At 54.8% G+C, this 26,703-nt stretch overlaps 9 protein-coding genes across 10 annotated transcripts; 5 read left to right on the plus strand and 4 right to left on the minus strand.

Annotated features, from left to right (window-relative positions):
• Positions 1-339: 339 nt before the first annotated feature.
• Positions 340-815, plus strand: LMH87_008226 (uncharacterized protein; the record flags this gene model as incomplete). The annotated part of the gene is made up of 2 exons (XM_056195935.1): positions 340-574; positions 622-815. 2 exons carry the CDS (start codon positions 340-342, stop codon positions 813-815), a joined length of 429 nt encoding a protein of 142 aa, XP_056057319.1.
• A 399-nt stretch (positions 816-1,214) lies between these two features.
• LMH87_008227 (uncharacterized protein) lies at positions 1,215-3,166 on the plus strand (the record flags this gene model as incomplete). Its single annotated transcript, XM_056195946.1, has 4 exons — positions 1,215-1,225; positions 1,377-2,093; positions 2,142-2,513; positions 2,578-3,166. 4 exons carry the CDS (start codon positions 1,215-1,217, stop codon positions 3,164-3,166), a joined length of 1,689 nt encoding a protein of 562 aa, XP_056057320.1.
• A 705-nt stretch (positions 3,167-3,871) lies between these two features.
• LMH87_008228 (uncharacterized protein) lies at positions 3,872-6,280 on the minus strand (the record flags this gene model as incomplete). Its single annotated transcript, XM_056195957.1, has 3 exons — positions 3,872-4,484; positions 4,547-4,559; positions 4,609-6,280. 3 exons carry the CDS (start codon positions 6,278-6,280, stop codon positions 3,872-3,874), a joined length of 2,298 nt encoding a protein of 765 aa, XP_056057321.1.
• Positions 6,281-12,856: 6,576 nt separating this feature from the next.
• LMH87_008229 (uncharacterized protein) lies at positions 12,857-13,144 on the plus strand (the record flags this gene model as incomplete). The annotated part of the gene is made up of 2 exons (XM_056195968.1): positions 12,857-12,936; positions 12,991-13,144. The coding sequence occupies 2 exons, from the start codon at positions 12,857-12,859 to the stop codon at positions 13,142-13,144; spliced, it is 234 nt and encodes a 77-aa protein (XP_056057322.1).
• A 567-nt stretch (positions 13,145-13,711) lies between these two features.
• Positions 13,712-15,839, minus strand: LMH87_008230 (uncharacterized protein; the record flags this gene model as incomplete). Its single annotated transcript, XM_056195980.1, has 2 exons — positions 13,712-14,874; positions 14,921-15,839. The coding sequence occupies 2 exons, from the start codon at positions 15,837-15,839 to the stop codon at positions 13,712-13,714; spliced, it is 2,082 nt and encodes a 693-aa protein (XP_056057323.1).
• Positions 15,840-16,589: 750 nt separating this feature from the next.
• Positions 16,590-17,531, plus strand: LMH87_008231 (uncharacterized protein; the record flags this gene model as incomplete). The annotated part of the gene is made up of 1 exon (XM_056195991.1): positions 16,590-17,531. One exon carries the CDS (start codon positions 16,590-16,592, stop codon positions 17,529-17,531), a length of 942 nt encoding a protein of 313 aa, XP_056057324.1.
• Positions 17,532-17,690: 159 nt separating this feature from the next.
• LMH87_008232 (uncharacterized protein) lies at positions 17,691-20,186 on the minus strand (the record flags this gene model as incomplete). Of its 2 annotated transcripts, XM_056196003.1 has the most annotated exons (2): positions 18,941-18,972; positions 19,061-20,186. In XM_056196003.1, the coding sequence occupies 2 exons, from the start codon at positions 20,184-20,186 to the stop codon at positions 18,941-18,943; spliced, it is 1,158 nt and encodes a 385-aa protein (XP_056057326.1). The 2 variants fall into 2 exon arrangements, with proteins under 2 accessions (XP_056057325.1, XP_056057326.1); XM_056196004.1 differs by having other exon boundaries at positions 17,691-20,186.
• A 278-nt stretch (positions 20,187-20,464) lies between these two features.
• LMH87_008233 (uncharacterized protein) lies at positions 20,465-23,575 on the plus strand (the record flags this gene model as incomplete). The annotated part of the gene is made up of 2 exons (XM_056196015.1): positions 20,465-23,144; positions 23,193-23,575. The coding sequence occupies 2 exons, from the start codon at positions 20,465-20,467 to the stop codon at positions 23,573-23,575; spliced, it is 3,063 nt and encodes a 1,020-aa protein (XP_056057327.1).
• Positions 23,576-23,648: 73 nt separating this feature from the next.
• Positions 23,649-25,899, minus strand: LMH87_008234 (uncharacterized protein; the record flags this gene model as incomplete). The annotated part of the gene is made up of 4 exons (XM_056196026.1): positions 23,649-23,663; positions 23,718-23,724; positions 24,637-25,397; positions 25,897-25,899. 4 exons carry the CDS (start codon positions 25,897-25,899, stop codon positions 23,649-23,651), a joined length of 786 nt encoding a protein of 261 aa, XP_056057328.1.
• Between the last annotated feature and the right edge of the window lie 804 nt (positions 25,900-26,703).

A 26,703-nucleotide genomic window follows, 5' to 3' on the forward strand; every position in this document is an offset into this window, starting at 1 on the left:
CGGCGACATATCAGCCGCATGTTGGCCGCACAGAATGGTGGCCTGGGAGTTTTAACCTCCGAAAGGCCGCCTGAATCTTGTCTCTTGATGTGAATTTGCCCTGATCTGGCCAACAAGCGTTGAGCTGATGCCGGCAGTGACGGGCGGTGAGACAGGTGCAATCGTCGTGACATGCAGCATCTCGTATTCTTTATAATGCCGCCACATATAGCAATAGCTCATCCATAAGCATCGTGCATGCAGCTGTAAATGCATTGAGCATATAAGTACGTGTTTCGCCCACTATTGCTTTCTGCATCTACTTTCGCATCGTCATCGTCGTCCAGTACATTACACACCATGCGTTTCTCAACCATTTTTCAGGCGTCTCTGCTCGCGGCCTCGACCCAGGCCTCTCTTGTGGATATCAAGGTGCCCAAGGCTGTCCGCAAGGGCGAGTCGTTTGCTGCCTTTGTCCATGTGCAGAGCGGCATGAGCAGCGGCGAGGTGGCGTACATCTGGGGTGAAATTGCCAACAACCTCAACAGCCCCGATGATTCAATGGGCCAAATTTTGACCGTGACGGACGCGAAGAGTAAGTTTTGACCAGCCGCACAGCGTAGTATGCACTGACACCCCTAGCTCTGCAACTGGGCGTGAACCAGGTCAGAATACCCGGCCTGTTCATGTTCAACAATGGCGAGGTCACACTCAAAGTTCGAGTCATTACGTATGCGGGCGTAGCAGGCACTCTTGACCATTTCATCTGCCAGACGAACATTAAGCAAGGCGATCGGGCTAGCGGCGACTTTGTGACTTTGGATTGTAAGCGATAGTGGTGAGCCACGGTTCAGCCCGACGTTTTGCATTGTCATGGATCTCGTATTCTACCAGATCAAGAATGAATTTAAACAATAAAATTGATGTAGTCCATCTTTTCCTCGTGGCGTTTTGATTATGGTGAACCGCTGCTTGCCTGGTGCGGTGCCTGTCGAGGTCCACAATAGTTAGAGTGGTTGAGCGCGTCGCCATTAAAAGTGCACCAAAGCACGCGCTGCCGACGTGCCTGCTGCTCCACACAACCAAGTCCTCTGTGAATTGCTTCGCTTCACTCAAGAGCTTCCACTTGCCAACGAGCATCCAAGCTTCCATTTCCTGCGCCTCACCTCGTATCTCGCGGCGAGAAGGAATTTTCAATAACAAAGACCGGCTCGAGTCAGCACAACTCGCCCAAGATGACTGCCATGTGAGTCTACGCAAAGTCTGCCATCTGCCACCGTTGCGTCTGCTTTTCAACGAGCTCACGTCATAATGCGCGTCTCTGGCAACAATATGCTGTACAGAGATGTACAGAGATGTACAGAGATGCACAGGGATTCTGACACTTATTTCCGCAGTGAGAGCTTTGACAGCATCTATCTCGACCTTTCCAAGGAGAGCGGCCGATGCCGATTCGCAGAGACTGGCTTCGGCTGGAAGCCAAACGGCGGTGGCGACACTTTTACGCTCGATCACAACAACATTAGCAGCGCGCAATGGAGCAAGGTCGCCAAGGGCTACGAAATTCGCATTCTCCAGCGCAATTCGGGCATTCTCCAGCTCGACGGCTTCCAGCAGGAGGACTATGATCGCCTCAGCAAGGTCTTCAAGAACTGGTACAGCACCGTCCTCGAGAACAAGGAGCACGCCCTGCGCGGCTGGAACTGGGGCAAGGCCGAGTTCTCCAAAGCCGAAATCACCTTTAACGTCCAGAACCGGCCGGCGTTTGAGCTTCCATATGCCGAGATTGGCAACACCAACCTGGCTGGTCGCAATGAAGTCGCCGTGGAGATGTCGCTGCCCCAGGATGGCAACGACACTGCGACGGCCAACGGAAAGGGTAAAAAGGCCGCGGCCGGCAAGGATCAGCTCGTCGAGATGCGCTTCTACGTCCCCGGCACCACCACCAAGAAGGAGGCCGATGGCGAGGACGGCGAGGGCAGTGACGGGGAGCAAGAGCAGGAGAAGAATGCCGCTACGCTATTCTACGAAACGCTAATGGAAAAGGCAGAGATTGGTGAAATGGCTGGTGATACCATTGCCACCTTTCTGGATGTGCTGCATCTTACGCCCAGGCACGTCCAACTCATACTGTACTAGAAATGCCTACTAACGTCTTGCAGAGGCCGTTTCGATATCGACATGTACGAGGCATCGTTTCGACTCCGCGGTAAAACATACGACTACAAGATCCAATACGACGCCATCAAGAAATTCATGGTTCTTCCCAAGCCCGACGAGATGCACTGCATGCTGTGTATCGGTCTCGACCCGCCTCTGCGCCAGGGTCAAACGAGATACCCTTTCGTTGTCATGCAGTTCAAAAAGGACGAAGAAGTCACAATCGACCTGAACCTCGACGAGGCTACGCTCGAGAGCAAGTACAAGGACAAGCTCGACGCCCACTACGAGGAGCCTCTGCACCACGTCGTGGCCAAGATTTTCCGCGGTCTCGCCAACAAGAAGATTTCGTCTCCTGCCAAGGACTTTATCACGTACGTCTCACCCCATCAAGAATCCTCCCCTGACATCCCAACATCACCCCCTAACGCCCTGCAGCCACCGCAGCCAGTACGGCATCAAGTGCTCCATCAAGGCCAGCGAAGGCTTCCTGTACTGCCTGGAAAAGGCATTCATGTTCGTGCCCAAGCCGGCCACGTACATTGCCTACGAGCAGACGCAATCCATTACCTTTTCGCGCGTTGGCGGCGCCGTGTCCACGCTGTCGACATTTGACATTACCGTCGCCATGAAGGGCGGCGCCGGCTCGTCGCAATTTAGCAACATTAACCGTGAGGACCTAAAGGCGCTCGAGACCTTTTTCAAGCTCAAAGGCCTGCGCGTCAAGAACGAGATTGACGAGGACGCCAACCTGCTCGCCGCCGCCCTGCGCGAGCAGGCCATGGACGACTCCGAGGACGAGGTGGTCAAGGGCGCCGCCGCCGACCGCGGCTCCGCGGATGAGGACGAGGAGAGCGTCGACGAGGACTTTCACGCAGAGACCGAAAGCGACATCAGCGACCCCGAGGCGAGCGACGAGAGCGAGGCCGGCTCGGGCAGCGACGCGGGCGAGAGCGATGTGGACGACGAGGACATGGACGACGGTGACGACGAGGAGCGGCCCAAGAAGAAGAAGAAGACAGCTTAGATGCCCGATTGACCGGTCAACCGAGGCGCACGTAAAGTCGCAGCGGCATGCGGCAGGAGGAAATATAGCGGCAGGGGCGTTTTGGGAAAAGGTTTTCGTCATTAGTTTGTTTCATGGTGGCTTGCAATTTAATCAAATCCATCAGCTTCCATTCTCGAGGTACGGCATTGCATTACGTATTCCCTTGATATGTGATGGCAGTGTAAAGTCTACATGGCAGCCCACATGCCGCAGTGGCGGTTCCAGGTATAGTAATTCAAGTATCATTTTGTTTGTACCGCAAGCATCAGTATACACAAAACTCCCAAGAAAAATGTCTGCGCAATTCAATATATACCATATCCCGGTGCCTTCCGTGCTGTTCCTCCTTTCCAGTCCTATATATAAAAGAAAAAAAATTCATGATGAGTGTGTACGCCTCTGTAACGACCGTGATGATGCCCAACGCAGAAAAAAAAAAAGGCGGGCTATTCTGTAATCAATACAGAGATGCCGCAAATGTCTAACTGCTTTTTGACCCGTTCCCCATCTAGTAAACAAAAAAATGCTAAAAACGCCGACATGAAAAAAAAGAGAATGGGAAAGTGTAGGCTTCCGCAGCGAGTGAACAGCAGTGCTGTGAAAAATCGTGATGCTTTTGTTGCAGTCAGCCCGTGGGGGCATATGTAAATGCAGATATATGTAATATGTAACAGACGACAAAGATCAAATTTTGTCGCCATGGGTTTTGATGTTGCTGCGAGGGAACAGGGCGTACTGTCCCACGGGCGGCGGCTGGCTCAGACTCGAGGTGCGAGCGCGCGGCCGGCGCGACTTGGGCAGCTGCTGCGCATCCATGGGAGCAGCGCTGTTGCGGAGAATGGACTCGCTCGCGTGGCTCTTGTGCATGGCCCTTCTGCCCGACGGGGGAATGGCCATGATCAGCTCGGGCACGACGTCCTCCGATGCAGGCGGCGTCGTCTCCTCGTCCGTGGCATCGTCGGCCTTGGCCGGGGCAGTCAGACAAGGCACGGGCTCAGCCTCGTCTACCCACGACATGGCAAGCTTGTTGAGGGACAATGTGCTCGCCGTGTGCTGCGTCAGGGCCGTCCAGCTCGAGTTGGTCGACGTGTGGCGCTCGCCGACTGAATCGGTGCTGGAGGTGTAGTTGCTCCCGGTGGTGGCGGTGCTAGAGCGCTGCAGCGACTCCAGACCGTGCGAGATGCCGTTGTCCGCCGTCAGCGAGTCGCGCTGATATTCTTGCGGGATGAGGAGCGAGGGTGAGAACTGGTATTCGTGCGAGTTGTGTGGCTTGACCGGGACGGAGAGCTCGGTGTGCCTGAATGGCGAATCGGCAGCCGCGTGGTGCGTGAGGGGTGTGATGGCTTCGTGACCTAGTACAGCCGAAGTTTGACTTGCGGGACTTAGCTCCGGCACATCAAAACCAGACGCGGAGAGCATACCAGGAGACCGTTTCACAGCCGGCTTCATCAGCGCCTCGTCCAGGGCAGAGTAGCTCTGCGGCGCAGTGTACATCATGCCGCCGTGAGCAACGTCCATCGAGGGACGCTCCCATTGGTAGTCGCAGTCGGCCTCGGCCTCGTGCTCGTAACAATAGTCAATGTCGTCTTCCCAGCTGGCGCGGCCAAGCGTGGGACTGTGGCAGAGAGACTCTTCCAGCTCCGTCTTCATCTGTGCCGACCATGCGCTCGCCTCCATCTCCTTGTCCGCCCCCTCTTCGGCGAGCTTCCTCAGCATGGGAACCGATTTGCTTCCGCGAAGCGACGCATTGGTGCTGTTCTGACTTGTACGGGCACGCGAGGACCAGCTTGTATGGCCATCATCTTCGACGAGATCCGGGAGCGGCGCTTCAAAGTTGGCAATCGTAGGACTGGCTAGAGGCCAAGCTGGCTCGGGGGTAGCAGTTCGAGGGCGGCCAAGGAGTCCCTCCTGGGAGAATGTTGAGAGGTCAGCAGGTGGTGTGAATGCCGACCGGGTTGGCGTAGGCAGTTGCTCGACAGGGCTCGATGGGCTAAATGGCTGCGGTCGTTGGAAGCCTCCGCTGGTGATGGGACGCTCAGAGAAATAGCTGGCTGTCGTGTCAATCGGGGCGGGATAGGCCGACTGACGGCTAGACACTCGAGGGGGGCGGGGAGGAGATGTAGGTTCGGGCGAGTTGGCTTCCAAGGGGGATCTTGGTGGCCGTTGCGGTGGGAGTCGGTTGGTTGGAGCAGATGTTGGTGCGATTGGCACGGAAAGCTCTGATATCTTGCCGGATTTTATGAAGCGGCGCATAGTCTGAAAGCTGCCAGTGTGACGGGCGATGAGTCCATGTCTCGGGGGTGGGAAATCAGAAAAGTCCTCGTGTTCGGCAACAGTTTCCGCCAACACGTTGGTGTAGGTGTGGTCAGAAGCGCCTGTTGCGGCTCTGGATCTGCCCTTTACTTGGTAGGCGTCTGCTTGGTCGTCTTCAGGCATGACCTCGTCCGCCGCGTCACGATTGGTGTGAGTGACATGCTGAAAGTTGAAGGGGCCAGAAATTTGAAAGCGTTTCTGAACAGCTGCAGGCTCCTCACGAGAAGGCTTTCTTCTCGTAAAGAGCTTCGGGAGAACCGAGTCCTTTGATGCGTTGGCATCGACGGGGACATCTGCCGAATATAGAGAGCTGCCAGACGAGGTGCTCTCCTGCTTGGACCTGCCACGACGGTGGAAAAGAGATTTCGAAAACTGCTGAAATGCTTCCGAAGCGTCTTTGGATATGTTGTTGCTCTCAACCGAAGTAAAGGATGAGCGGCGTACCAGGTCAATGTTGTCCAATGCGTGGTCGAGATCCCCGGTAAAGGAGGTTATAGATGACGAAGACGAGCCGACTTTGTGGCCCTGACCACGACGCAGGTTGGTAGCTAACCTCATCTCTGTGTTCAATCGACGAAGGCTTTCAGGAGATGGAGGACCCTCGACAGCTGGCAGGTAGAGATCGGTCGAGGCCAAGTAGTTACCTGTAGAGTCGGGGGTCTGGTCGCGCCGGGAAGCACAAGTTTTATCAACATTTTTCGCGGGCCTGTCCCTGAGCAGAGGCACGGTTGGCACACTGTAGAGCCCGGAGAAGTACGACGGGGAGCCATTGGCCCACATTGTCACTCAGTGGAGGATGGAGAAGATAATCCTTGGCCCTAGTAAGTAGCTTGCAAGGTCCGTTGGTGCGGGTCTGGTCAAGACGGAGCTATTCGTAAGGTCACCTCGAGGGTTGCTGTAAAATCTCACGTGGAGAACATCAAGATGGTTGATTGAAACGAGCAAGGAGGAAAGGGAAAGTGTGCGAAGATCTGTCGGGCCTTTGTTGGGAAGGACGCGAGATGATATAATTTTGCAAGTAGACTAAAACCCGGGGGGAGCAAGATTGGCGCAATTTGCAGGCTGAGAGGAAACCCATGAAGCAAACCAGGTGCGCCGCCGGCTTGATGGGGAGGGGTGTGTGAGGATGGGAGGGGTTCGGGGAGTAAAGTAGAGTATCCAACATCCTGGAAATGTTATCAACAGCGATTGGAGGACGGTTGAACTCGGGTGAGCTGCAGGCTGCAGCTTCCAGCCTGCTGCGCGCCGTGTCCGCTCGACAATGAGGCCGTTGTTGTGCAGAATCTTGAGTCGTTGATGTCTTAGCGCACAGGTTGGTTGACACGCTCGCCTGCAGCGCAACGACTCGATCTGAGGACGCTAGAAGTTCGCAGTTGGAAAATTCGCAACAGGGTGCTTTTTTTAGCTGCGGTGGGAAAAGCGCGCTGTACCCGTAAATAGTTGTGCTTTCTTTGTTCTTCTTCAAGCGGTGACAACACCCACGAATTCAATTCTTGCCGTCATGAATACCAGCATCGCAAGTGAGACACGCAGATGTTCCACCTCCCACGCAGTGTTTTTCATCGAACCAGGGGCGTCTTCTGGCCGGACCGGCAGCATACCTTTGCAGCACAACAAGCCTTGCCTTGCAGAGGAACTACTCAGTAGGTTGGCTAGCAAGCTAGGCACCAGAGAACTTTGGTCTTGGTGGAGATGAAAGCCGCTGCGTCATGGGGGCTTGTACTAGCGATGGGGGTGAGAGACAAGAATGGCAGCCCACAGAGAGCTCGCCCCTGGGCTAGCCAGGAACTGAGGCTTTGCAATTGGCTGCTGTCGCGTGGTGGCGGAGCATTCATGTACTGAGCGCTCCGTACTGGTAGCTGTTGCGTTCGAAAACACAGCAGCAAGCAGCCGAGTGTTGGTAGCACCGCGCTGCAGGACAGTGGCAGTCTACAGGACAATAGAGGCATACATATGTTCCGGTGTGGATTTGATCAAGTCGGACAATACCCGACCTTGTGCGGGCCATTGTGTCCCGATAGATGCCCTGGCTGTCCTCCCCTGGCCGTATCCGTTGGATCTTGATGTCCCCCCTGGCATGACAATTGCCGAGCGAGGTCACACCATGGTGCTTCGAGGACGGGAGGCGAGCCCATGATTGTCATCTACAGGCAGTCAGTAGAGTTGAAGAGTGCAGTGCCTCTCAGGGCTTCGCGCTAGCCGGCTCGTGTGCTGCACGGAGCAGACCTCTTTTCCATAACTACCCACCAGCTTACGCCTGGTCGGGACTAGGGGGTCCGCCAGCCCACTCGCGGACAGCTTCGTTTTGAGGCAGCTTTGTGAAACGGCAGAGCAGAGAGCCCTCGCTGCTCGCTGTGGCGATCCCCGACTGGATGGTACTGGTAGCTCAGGGGAGCGCGGCCGCGAGGGACGGCACAGCAGTCATCGAGAGGCACCCGGGACGGGGAAAGTGGATAACAACGGAGAGACCGAAATATACTTTTCTTATGAATGCTGTCAAGTTTAGCACAATTTGTCATGTTGTCATGGTAAGTTTAGGCGTCGAATTCTCTTTCATAAATGGGCGGTTTGCATCTGTTTGCTGTCTGTTGCAGGAGAATGGCGCTGGAGGAGACGTCGCTGGGCAGAAGCGGACCTGTGTGTAATTTTTTTTCCGTCGCCGCCCGCAGCCTTGCACTGCACACATGTGCACCACAGGAGGCATTTTCATGTGCCTCTCTGTATTAGTTTCACAGAACCTGAGAATGCGTAACGCATCGTCATAAGGGGGTCGTCCTCATCGACAGCCAGAAACCGACAGCTCCCGCTTGCGTTGACCATTTGCCGCCCGACACGACACGACACGACACGACACGACATCCGGCCGGCTGCCGTTGCCCTCACCAACGTCCCGTAGTATCGGTACCTCGCAGCGGGTTCACGTTGCACTGAAGCCTCACAGCCTGACGAGTGAGCCCTGAATTGGGGGGCCAAAAAAAACGACGGGCAGTAAGCAAGAGATAAAGCTTAGCCTCGCGCGAGCAGACAACAACGTGCAACCGGTGGCCAGCGCGGCGTCCTTTCAAGCCTCGAAGGCCCTTGCAAGTGCTGACCGTGGAAAGCTACAGCTAAATGGCTTGCATGGTTCATCATATGTACTGGATTCGAATGTCTTGTGTGGGGAGCTGGGAGGCAGGAGGGCAGAAAGGCTCGCCCACGCACCAGTAGCGTGTAAGCTAATGCGCGGCATGTCGCCATGTTCATCATCATTCTCTTCATCATCCCATGTGCTTTAACCAAGTTCTACACAAGATCAACGTGCTGTTGAGTCTGGCGCCCATGGATGATGATGTGTTGCCAGTCATATGCGGAATTGGGCCACGTCGTCGGCAGGCAGTCCTGGTCCAAGCTGCTCCCACCAACATGGATCTTGTCAAGAATGAATCTTGCCGTCTGCTCGTGAAACCCGTCTTCAATACTTGTCTAGTTTATTTTCCGCGGCCCAGCCCGCTCGTCTTTACCGTAGATGCACCGTCGAGACAATCCTCCGAGTCGGTGTGCAATACGGCAGCTTACCGTCTCACGCGAGAATCACCACATCAAAGACGTAGACGGCAATTTCCGGCTCGACTGCCACTGCCGATTCCAATTTCAAAAGTCAACAAATCCCCCATCTCGTCATGAAACACAAACGGACGATGCTGCACGGCTGTGCGCCTCCACGATTGCTCAGCTCTTTGCGGAGCGACATGCGAACGGATCTCGTGGCTTTTGCCATGATGTTTATGCTTTATGCCATCGCATCAACGGCCCCCATCTGGTTTCCACGGATGGACTCTTGTTTTTTTTAGGTTTGCTCTTCAGTCCATGCGTTAGGCACAAAGGACGAGGGCACAAGACCTGACACAGCCCGGGCACGGAAGATGGGCAGATGCTCCTTGCTAGCGCCGCGCGCGGAATCGGTTGCTCCCCAGCGCATTGTTCATGACACCGGACGAGAACTTGTCTGTTGGATCCAGCGATCAGCATTGGCTGGAAATCCGTTTGCCATGCGCTGTTGGATCTTCCTCATCAATGCGGCATTATCATCGTTTGTAAATCAGTTGCGTAATGCTATGCACTCACAAGGCACAACACATTGACGATTTGACCTTGAGTACTAGTAAATTTACTCGGCTCCCTACGTTGGTTGCAAGATCGCCATCAACAATCCTTCTACGTTGTAAGTGGCATGCAAGTCGCCTAATCTAGAACCACCCGGAGAACATTCTTCCCGCTGCGCTACACATGAATTGGGCACTGATTGTCGTCGCCGCTTCTGGCCACGGCAGCTTCTTCGCGTCTCTTTTGGTAGACAGCCTGAACCTGTATTGGCGGCCCGCATTACATCTGTCTTTTCTGGACCCTCGTACCCCGGTTGACCCCAAATTCTGAAACACGCAACGGGCAAGGCAGGTGGGCAGTTAGTTGCGCATTCTCCCACACGGGCCAGGCCTGCACAGACAAAGGTTTTATTTAGAAGTGCAGCAGATTGTTCCAGCGAGCTCGGTTAAAAACATTTGTTCGGGGGACGGCTTCTATTTTAAAGTTTATATGCTTGCCTAGCCTGTCTCGCCATGTCTCGCCGAAAACCTCCCCTAGTGCGTCTGGGGGCGAGGCTTGGACTACAACGAGGCCCAAGGGCTATTCTGAAACGGCAACAGATGATGCAAAAATGAAGAGTCAACCTCGCCATCTGCTGGGGCAGGGCCATGATCACCGGCATTAGCTCCAAGCTTCCCCGAAAGCATGCGCTTGCGGCTGGCTGATGGTCGGCATGGTCAACATGGTCTCACTAATTTTGGTCGACGGGAAATCGCCGACCCCCTTCGGCCTTGCACAGATCAGCATCACAACCTTCTCTTTCAAGCACTCGCTGTGTTCGACGTCTTGACAGCCTGGTCAACTTCCGTTGGACAAGTGACCGCCCTCGGCCTTGCACAGATCAGCATCACAGCCTTCTCTTCCAAGCACTCGCTGTATTCGACGTCTTGACAGCCTGGTCAACTTCCGTTGGAGAACTGACCGCCCAAAATGGCGCATGCTGTGCTGTCTGAGAGGACGCCTCCCGCATCTCCTCCTGGGGAACATGGAGCTTCAATGCATGGTTGGTTACGTGGTAACTTGCATTTTCCCCGACAAGATGCAAGAGGCTTGGCCGATGGAGGGTCGCAGCAGCCACAGAATGAGGGGTACATGAATCCAACCCTAAAGAGTCTGTTGTTACGAGCTCGTAAAGGCAGCCTCGGCCTCTGAGTTTAATGTTGCCTGTGATGACGCCTCGCCGACAACGGGACGAGGATGCATGAATTTCTTCATGGCTTGGTTGAGATGCATGAAGAACAGTGAAGCCACGCACAAGAAGCCACCCAGCAAAAGGGCAAAACTCTCTGCATGTCGCCCTTGCAGCGGCTGCAAGGTTGCATTTCAATGGTCTTTACACTATACCCGCAGCAGACGCGATCGGTGGACTCGATAACCAGCTTTTTCTCTACAGACGGCAGCGCCACCAGGACCTTTTGCCCAAACGTAGACTGTCTTCATCCTGCTGCTCAGCAAGCCACGCAGCTCGTCAGCCTCGGCGACCAGGTTAACACGAGCATACGAGTGCAGTGCGACAAGGCCTAGCTTGCGTGCGACGCTGAATTCCCAGCAGTCATCCGTCAATGCAGCGCTATTACAACATATAGGCTCATTCTCTTGTTATTCATGGCTGGCGATGATGGCTGGCAAGGGCTGGCAATGAATGACTGGCAATAAATGACTGGCAATGACATGACTGATGAGCCTTGTCGTACTAATAGCTACATACTGGTACTCAGTACTGATAAGTTGGCCTATCCTTCTGCATCGGGGGCCGGCCGCTGAGCGGAGCCGACTGTTAATGCCCCCGTCGCACATGCTGTTCTTGAGACTTGAGCCAGACCTTGCTCATGGAACCTTCCAAGACCGGTGGGCCTGCTGGCTGTCTGTTTCCTTCTCTGCACCAAAGCCACCGTCCGGGCCAGGGGTCCCGAAGAAAACGGCTGTGTTTTGTCTCTCGCGGACGACGGACGGCGCGCCACTGCTGCAAGACACAGGGGCGGAGCACCCAGACAGGAATAGCTCGCTGGGCGGCGCTGCAAAAATGGCGGCAGGGGGGAACCTTTGCAAGTGGCCCTAGCAAGGGTTCAGAGAGCTGTTGTGGATGCCGGCAGGGGTCAGGAACAGGGCTTTTACTCGTCGAGTCGAAGCTGGCTGCTTGTGAAGCTGTGGTGGTGTGCAGGTTGCAAGGCAAGAAACCCCTCAATCTCGGGGGAGCAAGCACACCTTTGGCGTCGGTGGCGTGGCTACAATGACACAAGCATTGGATAAGTGATTGAAGGATGGATTGTCCAACTTGGGTCCGGTCTAGATGGGAGGAAGGGTTACGCGAGAGAGCGTGTCGTGTGTCTCGCAGCCCAACAGCCAATTTTACGTGTTCGTACCTTCCGCTTGAGTCGATTGAGGCTTGCGGCAGCACAACCTCACGCCTCAATATTCCCACAGCCTTGAAGAAGAAAAAATGCATCAATATCGCCAGAATGCCCGCCCTGCGGAATCTAGAGTCGTATTATGGCCCTTGGTGCATGGCGATGGGGCCGCTCCCTGCTCCTGCGTCCCGACGCTGTGGTCGCCCTGCAGTAGCTGTCGTATGAGGGCCATAATACCCGCTTCCTACAGTCATAGAGTGGGAGCAGAGGCTGCAAAAGGTCCATCGCCGCGCACTCATGTACGTGCTATATCAGACTTGTTTTTTTCCTGCAATGTTATGCGCGCAGCCCCAATGCAGAAGGAGACACAAAAGAGGTTGGTTCCACAGCCCGTTGATTGGGCCTCGTTGGGATATGATGGCGCACCCTGCTTTGTCCGAGAAGAGAAGAGCGCAAGGGATCAAGGATGCCAGGGACAAAAGAATTCAGGCTCCCGGGTAGTTGGGCGCCGACTGAAAGTTGCAGACGGCTGGTCGCAGGCCCGTTCGGGAGAAGCTGCCCGTTCCGTTGGACTGTCGAATGTCGAGTAGTCGAGTGGTGGTAGTCGAGTCGGCGACTTCCCCCGCTTCTTGTGGCGTTATTCTATCCCCCTCAATAAAAGAGCGTGGGTGCTTCATGGAGGGCGTGTGCGAAAGATTCCATCACGTCGGGTGGGCACATCATGCGATGGCTGGACAGAACAAACAACCCAAACCGAAAAGCATGCGATTCTGCTGCATTGCGCACATGTACGTAAGCCCTCAGATCAAGTTGCCAACCGAAGCAGCAACACGCGCCCGTTTATGCGTCGCGGTTAAAATATGCCCTTGTTTCAAGCTTGCCAATCATGCCTCGGCAGGCCCCCGGGAGTGGGCAGCAGCGCGATTCTGGTCTTGGCTCATGCGGGATGTGCGAGAATCGTCATGGGTAAGGATTCGACGGCACTTGATTCCGCACGCTTTGACACCTCTGACAACCCAGCATTGTTCTGTGGTCTTTGACCTCGCCGGGCAAGACAATTGCCATGGAGAGTTGCGTCGCGGTCGTGTCTTGCCTAGAGACCGTCAAACCGCCGTGTAATGGCCTTGGCACTATTGGTCAGGCTGTGTCAGGGCAGAATTGCCTGACTCGGTGAATTTCTGATGGGACCTGGCATATCTGAGCATCCCTACAATTATCAACAAAAGAAGACACGGCGAGACCCGATGAAGAAAAAACAAATAAACGTATATCGGTAGACCAGCTATCGAAGAACAGAGCGCCAGCGTCAGCAGACATGTAAGAATCGTACAATAAAAGAAAAGTCTTTACAGAGATTGCAAATATGAAACAATAAGACGTCCATATTTTTGTCGAAAAAGAAACACGAGAAGACTGCAATGAGAAAAGAGGTGAATGGGTCTAGCTAGGCCAATCGCCGATACGGACAGTGCCAGGTCGGCGGATATGCAAGAATTGTACAACGTAATAGCGACAGTGTAAGAGCCCTTTTTATATGAAACAGAAAAGACAGAAAAGACCGGTCTAAGTTGGTTATTATTTCCAGGCTGAGTGTGATCCGCCTTGTAACGCCGTCGCCAAACAAACAGAAACAACTCAATGATTATGCGGTAAAGTTGCAAGCCAAAGTAGGATGCTGGAAGAAGATGTAAACGTTGCGCGTCAATCAACGAGAAAAAATAGCCCGGATGACTTGCTTCGATTATACGCTGGGTTCAACATTGTCGCCCAGTCCACTCTCAACGTCGTTCTTGGCCTTTTTCTTGGATCGAAAGAAGCTGCCGACCGTCTCGCTGAGGCTCCTAGCACGCAGGCGGCCCGGCGGCATCACTGGCTCAGTCCCCTGCTCAGAGGCAGTCAGGACTCTGAGCAGGTCATTCTCCGACGGCGGAACAGCCAACGTCTGCTGCGTGTCGTGCTCGTGTCCCCCCTCTTCCTCGTCCGAGTCGATGAACAAGCTGGCGCGGATGCTGGAGCGTATGCGTCGCAGCGAGGACTGATTGTTTGTGTTTTCGCGCAGGGCGTCCTTCACCACGGTTGTGACGGTCGAGTATAGTGGCGACGGCGAGTAAAACGTGCGGTCTCGGTCACGAATCGTCGACTTTGGGGTCGTTGTGTTGGCCCGTGGCGTCACAGGCCGCTCTGCACCGCGTGGTGTTGCCAGGGGTTCACGCACCACTGGCGTCGGGGGCACGTCTGCGACGCATGGCATGGGGGCTGATGCAATCGAGTTTGCAGACAGGGTTCGCACAGCACGTGGCGAGGGCTCGATGCTCTCACCAGGCGTTTCCGGGGGAGTGATGGCGGCCATCTTGGGACGAACTGGCGCGGAATCCTCTGGTGCGTCCTGGTAGGAGCCTTTGAACGGCTCCGCGAAACTCACACGCGACACCTTGCTGGAGCGACGGGACGGTACATCCTGTCTTGAATCATCTTCTGGTGCGGCAGCTGGGTTTCCTTCTTGGTCAATCAGGCCAATCGTCTCGTCGACACCCTCTGCATCGTCAAGCAAGTCTTCGTCCTCATCTTTGCGCTGACGTCCGCTTGTTATCAGGAACACGCCAAAAAAGGTAAGCAGACATCCGCCCACAAACTTGGCTGCTCGCTCGGGCGTCGTCTTCTCGAAATCGCGATAGAGGACCGCGCTGCCAATGATGACGCAGAGCGTGAACATGACGAACTGTATGGGTATGACCTGCGTAGAATCGAAGCGCTGCAAAGCCTTGTTCACGTAACGGATTTGCATCACGGCAGTGCCGAGGAGTATGAAGAGTAAAACATAGGTTAGGGGAGCAGTAAATGCTCGCCAGAGAGTTGATGATAGCATGGATGATACACCTTTTGTCGCAAGCGCAGTATAGCCACCTAGTTTGTTAGCAAGTTTGCTACGCTCCAGAGACAGTCGACTTACCAAAGAGGCCGACCAAGCCCAAATCAATCAGACTCGTGCTTCGGCCGTATCTGCCGCTTGCGTACATTAGAATAGCGATCAGGGATATTGTCACTCCGAGATAAATCTCAAACTCGGTGGTAGTGATGGCGTCTAGGATATCATGGGGGTTCAGCTTGGTTTCTTCCGTCTTGGCGCTCAGCACGACCGTGACAACACCGCCGACTGCAATGACGACGCCCCAAAAGTCGCGCTGGCGGAACTTTTCGTGAAACATGGCCGGCGCAATGATGCAGTTGGACACCAGCGCAACGACGCCGAGCGGCGAGACAATGGACGCCGGCGCGAAGCCGTAGGCCAAAAAGTTGCCCATCTCGCCCAGTGTGATGAGGATCTGCCCGGCCCACCAATACGGCGACTTGAGGTAGTTGGACGAGACCTTGTCCGCATCGGCTGGGTCGTCCGGCACGGTGGTGGCGTCGGACTGGAACGACGCTGCCAGGGGATCATTCTCGCTGTTCAGATATCCGTCTGCATCGCCGTTTCTCGTCCCGTTGCTCGTCCCATTGCTGTTGGCATGCCCGTTGCTCGAGTCGATGGCACCGTACGAGCCGGCCGGGTTGCTCTGGGCGCGTTTTAGGATGGCGCGAGCCCGTTGCTTGACGCGGGCACGCTCCCTGTTGAGTCTTGTGTGTGCGTATCGTTGGACGTTGAGCGCCAGGGCAATGAGAATGTTGCCGACAATGGCGGTGACGATGCCAATAAGGGACGACCACTGGCGCAGCGTGTCGTGGCCATTGCCGGGGTTTTCGCCGTTGTCGCCGCCCGGTATCGTTGTAGAAGTAGGTGTAGCACTCGCGCTGGACGTGCTCGATAGAAAAGTGGTAGTCGCCGTCATCGTCGCCGTGACCGTGGACATGGTGAGCGCTTCAAACGCCATGGTGTGTCGACGCGGCTTGGCCGGCGTGCCGCGCGACGATGGGATTGCCTGTATGCCTCGGGCCTTCACCTGCGGAGAGCACAGCGAGGCGTCATCCGGGCCGAGTAAACTGAGTAATGCAAGAGAATCAACGCCGGCGTGCGTAGATGCTAGAAATGTGTGCGGAAACTAGGCATGTCGGCGGACGCAAGATGGAAAACGACGTCGCTAAATTAGCTGGACGTCATGCTTGGCAGCCAATTTACCTTGCCGTCCCGCCCGAGACGCACTACTAACAATATTGTGTGGCGTGCGGGCGGGAGGCTGCTAGTGGATACTTGCGGGTAGAGCTTCCGTCTCGACGTAGCGTTTCACCACTTTCGGGGAGTTTAGGTACCTACCTTAGCCTGGATAGGTGCCGTAAGAGCGCTAATTTTGAGTTGAGAGGAACTGTCACCTGCATCAAGTGTAGATGTGGTTACGTCGTTGCTGTCGCGTCCTTTCGCATTGTCCGAAACAAGGCTCTGGTCAACCGCTTGCCATATTTCCAACTTGGACTTGAAACCGACGCTGGTATCCCACTGGTATTGGTATCCCACTGGTATACTTCTAATATCGTCTGGTATTCTACCGGTGACATCTCTTTAACTCACCTACTCGGCCCCACCAGCTTCAGCTTTCAAGTACACCGACGTAACCGCTTCAAGGCCACCATTCCATCTCCATCTCCATCGCCTCGTCTCACCATATAACCCGTGCCTAGTCTACAACATGTCCGACTCACGCTCCGCCAGTACCCCCGAAGACCTTGCGCTCAGCGTCGGCGAGGTCGCCCTGTCCTCTTACAGCCCTGCGGCGCTCACCCATCTCCGTCAGCCCGTGCCCAGCGACCTCCCGCCACATCTGGACGCGAGCGTCTTTACATTCCACGATGCCTTTGAGGATTTGCTTGCCGTATCCCAGGGTCGTCCGCTGTCCGACATTGGATCGCGCTACCAGCAGAGCCGCATGCTGCGTCAAATGTACCCCCACGGCGAGCCCACCTGGCTCTGGATCAGCCGTCTGCAGTCCCAAGGCCTCATCGGCACGCCCCGCGGATCATCCATTCTTCGTGCGTCGCAAGCAGGCTGGGACGAGCTTCAGAGAGGGCTGGAGGAGGGCGCAGACGCTCTATGGCGCAGCATCCGAGAAGATCCTAAGAATCGAGAAGCGGCTGCGCAAGTTGGCCAGGTGTTTAGAGAGCTTCGTGAGCAGTTTGGCGGCTCCGGCGAGACCTCTTCATCTAGGTCCCTTGAGTCAAAGAACAAAAACGGCGAACCGGATGATTTTGACGAGCTCTACTCTGCAATCAAGTCGGCCTATGCCAATGGCCAAGGCGCATGGGATGCGTTTAAAAGGACCATGAACGAAGATGCGCCGCGGCGTATGGACGAGTTTGAGCGTCAAATGGAAGACAAGTTCAAAGAGAAGCAGTCTCACGATGTGACGGAGAAGACGGCCAGCAAGAACGAAAAAGAGACCAGGTCCGAGTGGGTGGACGTTTTTGGGTACAAACACACAACCATCAAGCGCAAGACCTACGACGAGAATGGCAAGGAAATTGACTCTTCAACTTTCATAACCATTGCACCGGCAGAGAAGAAACCTTCGGATGCCATTGAAAATAGCGACGGTAACACGAGCGACAAGAAAAAGACCGGCTGGTTCTGGTAGGGTCATACACGCAGGGGCATGTAGCTTATCCATCTTTGAGCATTGTAAAACATTATATCTAGCACCTATTTCACTTTTATATGACATGAAGCGCAGCGCCAATGCAAATGCAGTGTCCGATGATACATGACGAAAACAAAATTTATACGCCTGTTACTTTTAGTTGCCTCTAGAGTCGGCCTTTTTCTGGCGCACCTGATGCTTGCGCTCGGTGAGCCTTTGTTGCATGCCGTCTCTTCCACCGGCGCCTCCATCGCCCTTGAACTTGTCCATCAGGGGCTTCCTGTCTCTGCGACCTCGATCACCGCGGCCGCGATCACCACCACGGCCTCTGTCGCCACGGCCGCGGCCACCACGTCCTCCATCACCACCACGGCCTCGGTCACCACGATCTCTGTCACCACGGTCACCACTACGGCCGCGATCACCACGACCACGAGAACCACCACGGCCGCGGTCACCACGGCCACGGAAACCACCACGACCACCATCACCGTCGCGACCTCTGCTCTCGCCACGATCTCTGCTGTCAAAACCACCTCTTCCACCCCTGCCGCCAAAGGCTCCTCGTCCGCCTCGGCCTCCACGGTCGCCTCGGCCGCCACGATCGCCTCGGCCGCCACGATCGCCTCTGCCACCACGGCCACCTCTCCCGCCACGGGAACTGCTGTCGCGCTCACCCTCATCCTTGTGGAAGCGCGGCTTGCCATTGGCAATGTCCTCTCTTACTTGCCGAGACTTTTCTTCGTTCATTCTTCTGCGCTGCACGACTTGTGCATTCTCAATCGCAAACTCTGCGACTAAACGCTTCTTCTTGCCCTCCTCCACATCGTCCATCTGGTGGCCATTCAGGAATCGCAGACCCATCAGAGCCCAATGGTGAGACACGTATTCGATGAAGCCATAGCCACGACTCTTGCCAGCGCCAGTGTCTTCATTAATCTTGGTGCCCTGGGTGCTCTCGAAAACAATCTTGGCTTGGCGCACGATACCCTTGCCTTTCGCTCTTCGCTGCTGCTCCTTTTCCTTGGCGTCCTTGCCATCTCTGGCATTCTCTTCCTTGGACAGTGGCTCGCGAATGCCCTGCTTGACATCCTGCGCAAATCCCACGACAGCTTTACGTGCCAGCTCTTTGAGTTCTTTAGAGCCAATGTCCTTGGGAATGTTTCGTAGGGCGATACGTGTGAGACTGATGTGCAGGGTAGGGTTGCCCTGCACGAGCTTCTTTCTTTGCGCCGCGCTGGCCTGTCGCATTCGGATCTCGGGCAGACTCAGCAGGTTGTAGATGGGCGAGTTGGTGCCGATGCCGCCTTCGGCAAGAAGATAGAGTCGTCTCTTGTCCTTTTCTCTTCGCTTGGCCAACGAGCTCTCTGCCAAGTTGCTGGCCTCGGCACGGTTCACGGCCTGGGCTACGCTGAGAAGACGACCGTCGAGGGTGTATCTTCCGGTAGGGTCAAGGTTGTCGTCATGGAGAATGGATTTCTTGCCCGAGGCAGCCGGCTCCTGTCCGCGTGGGGCCTCCTTGATACATGTCTTGGCCTCCTCTCCATCGAAGAAGCAAACAAATCCAGTTCCAGCGGGGCGGTCCGTAGCTTTGTCCATTACGACACGAGCATATCGAACATTGCCAAAGCTGCTGAAGAAGGTCTTGAGCTGCTCGTCGTTGGTGGTGAATGGGAGGTTGCGGACAAAGATTGTCGTAGAATTGTCAGATGAGTTGTTGCGTTCCTCTTTTCTCTTTGTTTCTTCTTCATCCTCTTCCTCGTCATCTTCATCCACAATGTTTTGCATATGGTTCTTCATGAAGTTTTCCAGGTCGGCATTGAGCTGACCCTCTTCTTGGTCTTGAGCGGGATCTTCATCCTCGTCTTCGTCTTGGTCGTCTTTATCCTCGTCGTCTTCTTCGTCATCGTCATCTTGGTCGTCTTCAGCTTCAGATTCTCCTTCAGAGCTGGTCGCGTCGTCGGCTTGCTGCTGATCCCATGTGGTCTTGTCGACGGCCCAGTCAACAGCCAGAGTTCTGCCGTCGATTTCTTTGCCGTTGATGCCTTCGAGTGCGTTTTCGGCATTCTTCTTTCCTCGGAGGGTAACAAAACCGAAACCCTTGAGCTTTCCTTTGTTCTTGGGCAGATCCGCAAACTTGACCTTGCCGTAGCTTCGGAAAAGATGGCCAAGCTGCTCCGAGTTGCGGATGGTCCAGGGCAAGTTACGGACAATCAACTTTGGCGTCGGCTCGAATTCGGGCTTGCCGGGCTTCTGACGAGGTTCGGCACCCTCGGCGGCTTCTTTTCTTTGTCTGGGCTCGGCCACTTCGACTCGAATGCTTCTGCCGTCCCAATGCTTCTTGTCGAAAACGGTCTGGGCCTGCTTGGCGTCGTCGGCGTCCGCCAAAGTCACGAAACCGAATCCACGAGATTCCTTTGTCTGCTGATCAACAACAACGGTTGCGTGCTTGACGGGGAAATATTCAGAAAAGAATTCGGCAAGGCTTTCGTTTGTCACGTTTGGGGGAAGCGATCGAACGAAAAGAGATCTGCGCTCTTCTGTACGGGCTTTCTTTGGCGCGGGAGCAGCAACAGTCTCGGAGTCTGGCATTGCTGCCAGGGCCTCCTCGATTTCAGGCCGCAGCCTCTTTTTGCTATCCTCGGCACTCATTTTGTCAGTCGTTATAACGCAACGAAGACTCTGCTCTCGAATTGATGGCGCCAATTGATGGTCGACCAAAAAAAAAGTCCCAGGACCCACCGACTCCCCAAAGTGGCATATCTTATCGCACGTGCAGACCAATTAAACAAGTTGCGCTATTCCTAAAGTGGAACACTGTTGACTTGCGTCCGGTGACAACGCGCCGCGATCCAAACAAGTCCAGGTGGGTGCTTTTGCATTGTCATCATCACTACTGTACCGACACGGACGCCTTGTAGATATTCGAAATGCCATCAAGAGCGTCGACAGCACGCTCCACCCGGCCTTCTTCTGCGGGTGGCCGCAAACGCTCGAATTCGGCATTGGGCGGGAGAGTCCCCTCCGTCTCCCGTGCCTCACCTGCCCCCGCCGCCGAGTTTGTCGACACCCCGGATAATGATTTGAGACTGAAGGTTGGCCCAATCTTCCGGGACGCGCAACGCAACACTGCAACACACCGAAAGCTGGCCGTCACCCTCCGAAAGATTCATGAAGCTTGCTGCTACGAGACGCCGGACCAAAAGACGACTGACAATGACTTTGACGAAAAGGCCTTCAACACCGAGTTCATCCGCTGTGTCTTGAAAGTCATGCCAGTAAAGAAGACTGAGAGTGTGGGCGAAAAGTCTATCCGCTTTATTGGCTTCTACCTGCGACACTCGAATGATAAAGATAACGAGCTTCTGGGCGACATGGCCGACGACGCCAGCCATATGCCGGAAACACCAAGCACACGATTGATATCCGACTTGATGGAAGCCGTCGTCCCTCTCATGATTGCAAAGGACAAGTTTGTCCGCTACCGGTCGACACAGCTGCTCTCGCAGATTATCAACTCTCTCGATGCGCTTGATGACAACCTGTTCCAGTCCCTCCGCCACGCGCTTTTGAAGAGAATTCGCGACAAAGAGGCCATGGTCCGCGTTCAGGCAGTCCTCGGGCTTGGCCGCCTCGTCGGTAACCAGTCCGACGGCCTCACCAACTCGGAAGACAGCGATGCCGACCAGGAGTCTGGCTTGCTGGAGAAGCTTCTTCAGGTGCTGCAAAATGACCCCAGTGCCGACGTTCGCCGTTCACTGCTGGTCAACCTTCCGATTCTCCCGAATACTCTCCCATACCTGCTTGAGCGTGCCAGGGATCAAGATGCGGCGACGCGTAGGGCAGTCTACTCGCGCTTGCTTCCTGCCCTCGGTGATTTTCGCCACCTGTCTCTCTCTATGCGAGAAAAGCTTCTGCGTTGGGGTCTCCGGGATAGAGACGAGAATGTGCGCAAAGCTGCTGGAAGGCTTTTCAGAGATCGATGGATTGAGGACTGCGCAGGAACTGCCCAGCAAGAGAACCCCACCCCTAGCTTCGATGGCCTGCTCGAGCTCCTTGAGCGAGTCGATGTTATCAACTCGGGCGTTGAAAATGGCGTCGCACTTGAGGCAATGTCTGGTTTCTGGGAAGGCCGGCCCGACTACCGTGAAGCCATCAGCTTTGACGACGCATTCTGGGAGACCCTCACTGCCGAATCTGCCTTTCTCGCTCGCAGCTTCAATGACTTTTGCCGAAAAGAGGGCAACGGAAAGTACGAATCGCTGGTCGAAGAGAAACTTCCCGAAGTCACCAAGGTCGCCTACTTCCTTGAGCGTTATCTGAATGCCCTGATAGAAACACTGCGCAGAGCAGAAGACGCTGGTGAGGAGGAAGATGAAGCCGCGACCGTGGAGCAAGAGTTTATTGCTGAACAACTACTTCACATTGCGCTGTCTCTTGACTACTCTGATGAAGTAGGTCGACGTAAGATGTTCACCTTGCTCCGCCAAGCCTTGTCGATTCCCGAGCTTCCCGACGAGGTGACCAAGCTCACCATCGAGACTCTGCACTACATTTGCTCCCCCGATGCCGCCGGCGAGCGTGAGTTTTGCAGCATCGTCCTCGAATCGGTTGCCGACGTTCACGACACAATCTTGGACGATCTTCCCGCCGACGATGTCGACGACAGTTTCCACTCTGCGCGGTCTGAAGTCAGCGGCATGAGCATGTCATCTGGTGGCAAGCGTGGCAAGGAGCTGAGCGAGGAAGATGCCCGTGCCAAGGCAGTTAAGGAGATTGTCATCAACATGAAGTGTTTGCACATTGTTCAATGCATGCTTAGCCACATTTCGGGCAATCTCAAGGACAATGCCGACCTGGTCTCCATGCTTAACAACTTGGTTGTTCCGGCGGTGCGCAGCCACGAAGCACCTGTCCGCGAACGTGGCCTGGTCTGCCTGGGTCTCTGTGCGCTCCAGGACCGCTCCCTAGCAGAGGAGAACCTGAGCCTGTTTATTCACTTCTTTAGCAAAGGACACTCGGCGCTTCAAGTCACTTCACTGCACATTCTGACCGACACTCTCAATGTCCACGGAGCGCACCTGTTTGCTTCCACGCCGGCACTCCTCAAGGTGTACGTCAAGGCTGTGAAGAGCGGCTCCAGAGCACCAGAAGTGCAAGCCGCCGCCGTCATGGCAGTCTCCAAGCTTCTGCTTGGCCGCGTGGTGAGCGACGAAGAGGCATGCCAGGAGCTCCTCAAATCGCTCGTCGTTGCTTATTTTGACCCAACTTCGGCTGGAAACCAGACGGTGCGCCAGGCTCTTAACTACTTTTTACCCGTCTTTTGCTACTCCAGAGCCACCAACCAAGAGCTGATGCGCAGCATTGCTCTCCCCGCTCTCCACACCCTACTCAACGTCCGCGAAGGCCTAGAGGACGATGATGAAGCCGACATTGAGGAGGACATGGTCAGCATGCCGGCCATCGGCGCCTGTCTTGTCGACTGGACAGACCCTCGCAAGGTCTACAGCCCCACCAGCCTACTCGAGTCGGAAAAGAAGGGCATCAACGGCGATGTCCATCTTGAGTTGGCCCTCGACATTATGGACAGGCTACACAGCAATGTCACCAGTAAGTTGCCTCCCTCGCATGCTCGGCCAGCACTGACCAATTTGACAGAGGAAGAGAAGAAGCTCGTTGCCGGACTGCTGAGCAAGCTGTACATTTCGTCCGGCTCCTCTTCCGACAAGCTTCGAGAGACATACGAGGAGGTCTGCATCGCCGTGGAAGAGGGCGTCGTGACGGACGCGCCAAGCAAGAATGCTCTCTACAAGGTTCACGTGAGCTTGGGCAAGATTGTCAATGCACTGGACGAGCAGCAACCGCAGCGCAGCAGCCGCAGCATCTCGGCCGTGCCAGAGCAGCAATTTTCTGAAAAGGCCGTCTCGGAAGAGCCCGTCATCAAGGAAGAGGACGAGGACAGCGACAGCACGGTCATTGCCAAGCACAACACAAGTACGCCATCCCATGCCACGACTTCTGACGAGGAAATGGACGAGTAAAGAAGTTTTGTATTGGCGCCTTTTTCTGGATGATTTTTTGTATGAAATTATGAGACCGGGGGTGTTGGGTATATCAAGGTCCTGGTGGCTGCGTATCTAATTAGTATTTTATTCCTGTTTTTGAGAACGAGCCGCCCTTTACTTTTACGCTATTCTTGAATGAATGTTTAACACGAATTTAATTACTTGGCTTCCCATCCAAAAGCTCGTGGGCACGTCTTCTGGGATGGCGTGTCAACTGTTGAAGATGCTGCGCGGCGGCGGAACACAAGTCACTGCTCTAAGAAATTGCTGGTTTAATGCAGAGTTATGCACGGCGTCCATCTAGCATCATGAGTTCCCCGCAACGCTGCATGAATGAGATTCTGTATAGCGGGGCAAGAATGACATTCGCAGGGGTCCTCAGCCCCAGCGGTTGCATGGTGATTGGCCTGTTCAGAATGATTCATCCTCCATCATCCCGTTTAGTCTCTAGCGTTTTCGGGCCATGTTGCAGGCGAAAACACCGAGGCTAGTGCTAAGAGTAGTCTAGAAATGAATCATGGCCTACTCAGCTGCTGTAGTGATGCAACCTCCGTTTTCCGTATGCAACTCGTGTTACTTGTAGGCTACCCATGCTGAGTTGAAGTGCCGTGGATGAATCACACTCGACAGTAGATGTCGCAGCCGCAATAACTGCAGATAGACCTCTGGGATGATAAAGTTTATATAATAGATGGGCGTTGGGAAATAGAAGTATCATGAATAAATAAATCAAGCCACCACTGGGCGTCAAGTCTCATCAAGTTTGCAAGGTGAGCAAATACTCGTCTTGTCCTACCACTGTCCGTTGATCACCATGATGGACAAAATCTACACCTTCAGAAAGCTATTCATTCTGCACAGCTGTGAGGAATTGTTTGAACCGACATCGTCTGAGCAATCAAGGGGCATAAGAAAGAGAAATGTAATTGAATGAGTGAACTCTTATAAAACAACATCAACTTAAAATACACATCCCGCCGAACAATCCTCCAATGAGAAAACGAAATAGAAAAAGAAGAAGCTAACTTTCCACCAACATTCCAGGGTTTGCCAATTTCAACATCTCTCTCAAAGCGGCCGTCTCGGCTTCTTGCTTGGCCAGCTGGATACGCAGCTCGTCTCGCTCGCGCTTGATATCGGTGACCTCGACCTCGAGCTCCGAGATGCGGTCGAGCTTCTTTTGCCTGTACTTTTGCGCGGCGACCTTGTTGCGCTGCCTCTTGAGCGCCACCTCCGGGTCGACGTGCTTTCGTCGCCCGCCGGTGCCTGGGTGGGCGGCGCCGGCGGCAGCAGCATTCGTCGACGTCGCGGGCGTCGGGTGCGCGCTGAAGCCGCCACTGCTCCCGGTGCTGCTCACCGTCGGCGGGTTGCTGTCGAACACGCCAAAGCCAGACCAGTCGGCCGGGGGGATCATGGGCGCGGGCGCGAGCACGGGCAGGTCGGGCACGACATTGGACGTGAGGGCGGCCGTGGCGGCGGCTGTGGTTATGGCCTGCTGCAGCTCCTCGTCCAGGGTCCAGTCGAGGTCGGCCAGCTCGGGGCTGGTGTCAAACAGGGCATCATGGTTGATGTCCGGCGGCGACCACCACGAGGGATCTTCGAGATTGGCAAATTGTTCCGGAAAGAATAATGGTTCGAGGGCTCCTCCTCCTCCAGCTTCGTTCCCCCAGGCAGACCGAGAAAGATTCCCGACATGCCCTTCAAAGGAGGATGAGCTGGCGGGAACAGCATGCGCTTGCGCTGAATGCTGATCCCATTGTCTCAGGTTATGGTTGGCCTCGTGCGCGAGGCCAAGCTGCTGCTAAAAAAAAAAAGTGTAGAGGGTGAGAGGTTGGTGGTGATGGAGGAAAGGAGAAAGGGTATCAATTGGACGAGCAGGACGGGCGTCTTTAAGTGCCCCTCGGTGCGCCCGCAAGGCCCGTTATCCCGGTTGCATTATTGCGGATACTCGTAGCGCCCGCACAAAGTTTGCCTTGTCTCCCAGACGGGCAGGGACCGCCAAATCCTCGCTGCGTAATTGGCTGGCTCTACTAGCCTGCTGTATGTTTTACACATCTGAGTCATAGTCATGGTTTTGTGCAAAGTTTGTGCATGCCCCTCAGAAGTGTCAAATCCACATCCACCAGCTAGCTACACCATCCACTACCACCGAGCCAACACTCTATCCATACACGAGTGAAGAATGGTGAGAATTTGTATATTCATCTGAGCTCCTGTTGTATCCCACTTGACGTGCTGGTTAGGAATGTAAGACAGTCCCGGATTCCCATGCCGCCTGTCATTCAGCTCGTCCTTACCATGTACGTCAATGATCCATTACCCTGGAGTCGGGTTGTATCGGCAATCAAGCGCTGAACCTCTCGGACGAGCTCGCACTGCTATTTTGCTGGGTAAATAATTAAACTGTGGTCAGTCAGAGCCGTTTATTCGGATATTGGAGTATACTGTGGTGCGGTGTCTATGGCTAGAGAACCACCCCCCCCCCCCCCCCCGCCGCAACATAAAATTCAATAGCACCGCGCGAAAGCGACAACATCAGTCTTCGCAACATTATACAAAGAGTGTACTTGTGACAAGCTAGCGACAAAAGCCCACATTTTATGGGTTTCTGCTGATTGAAAAGATATAATAAAGCGACTAAGCAAAAATGAACGACGTCGACAGCAAACTCAGCATCGGTGAGTAAACACGAACGCAGAATCCCACAAGCGCTCGTAGCTTCGGAGTGAACGGACTAGGTTGCATTAATTATCCACCGCATGCTGAAGCCACTTGAGCCTTTGTCCTCACCAGTGCCATTTGCACGCAACACATTACGAGCCCGAGAAGGGCCGGTTTGCAGGAGCAGCATACTAGTCTGCCATCTGCCCACCTCTCCCGTCCCATTTCAGCCAGCCCCGATTCACGAGATCCCCAAAACTGGGGATGGCATGGAGATGCACTACTGGTAAGCTTACGGTCGCAACCAAACCAATAGGAACACTTGGCAAGGCAAGATATTTTTGGCAACGCATGCACATGTTGACTGCCGGCATGACGTTGCATCATCGCGAGGTGGTATGGCCGGCCGAACCCCGAACAGCCCCTCATGGCCAGTGTGACGA

The sequence above is a fragment of the Akanthomyces muscarius genome, assembly GCF_028009165.1.
Source record: "Akanthomyces muscarius strain Ve6 chromosome Unknown contig_16, whole genome shotgun sequence".
In the NCBI taxonomy this organism is placed as follows: domain Eukaryota; kingdom Fungi; phylum Ascomycota; class Sordariomycetes; order Hypocreales; family Cordycipitaceae; genus Akanthomyces; species Akanthomyces muscarius.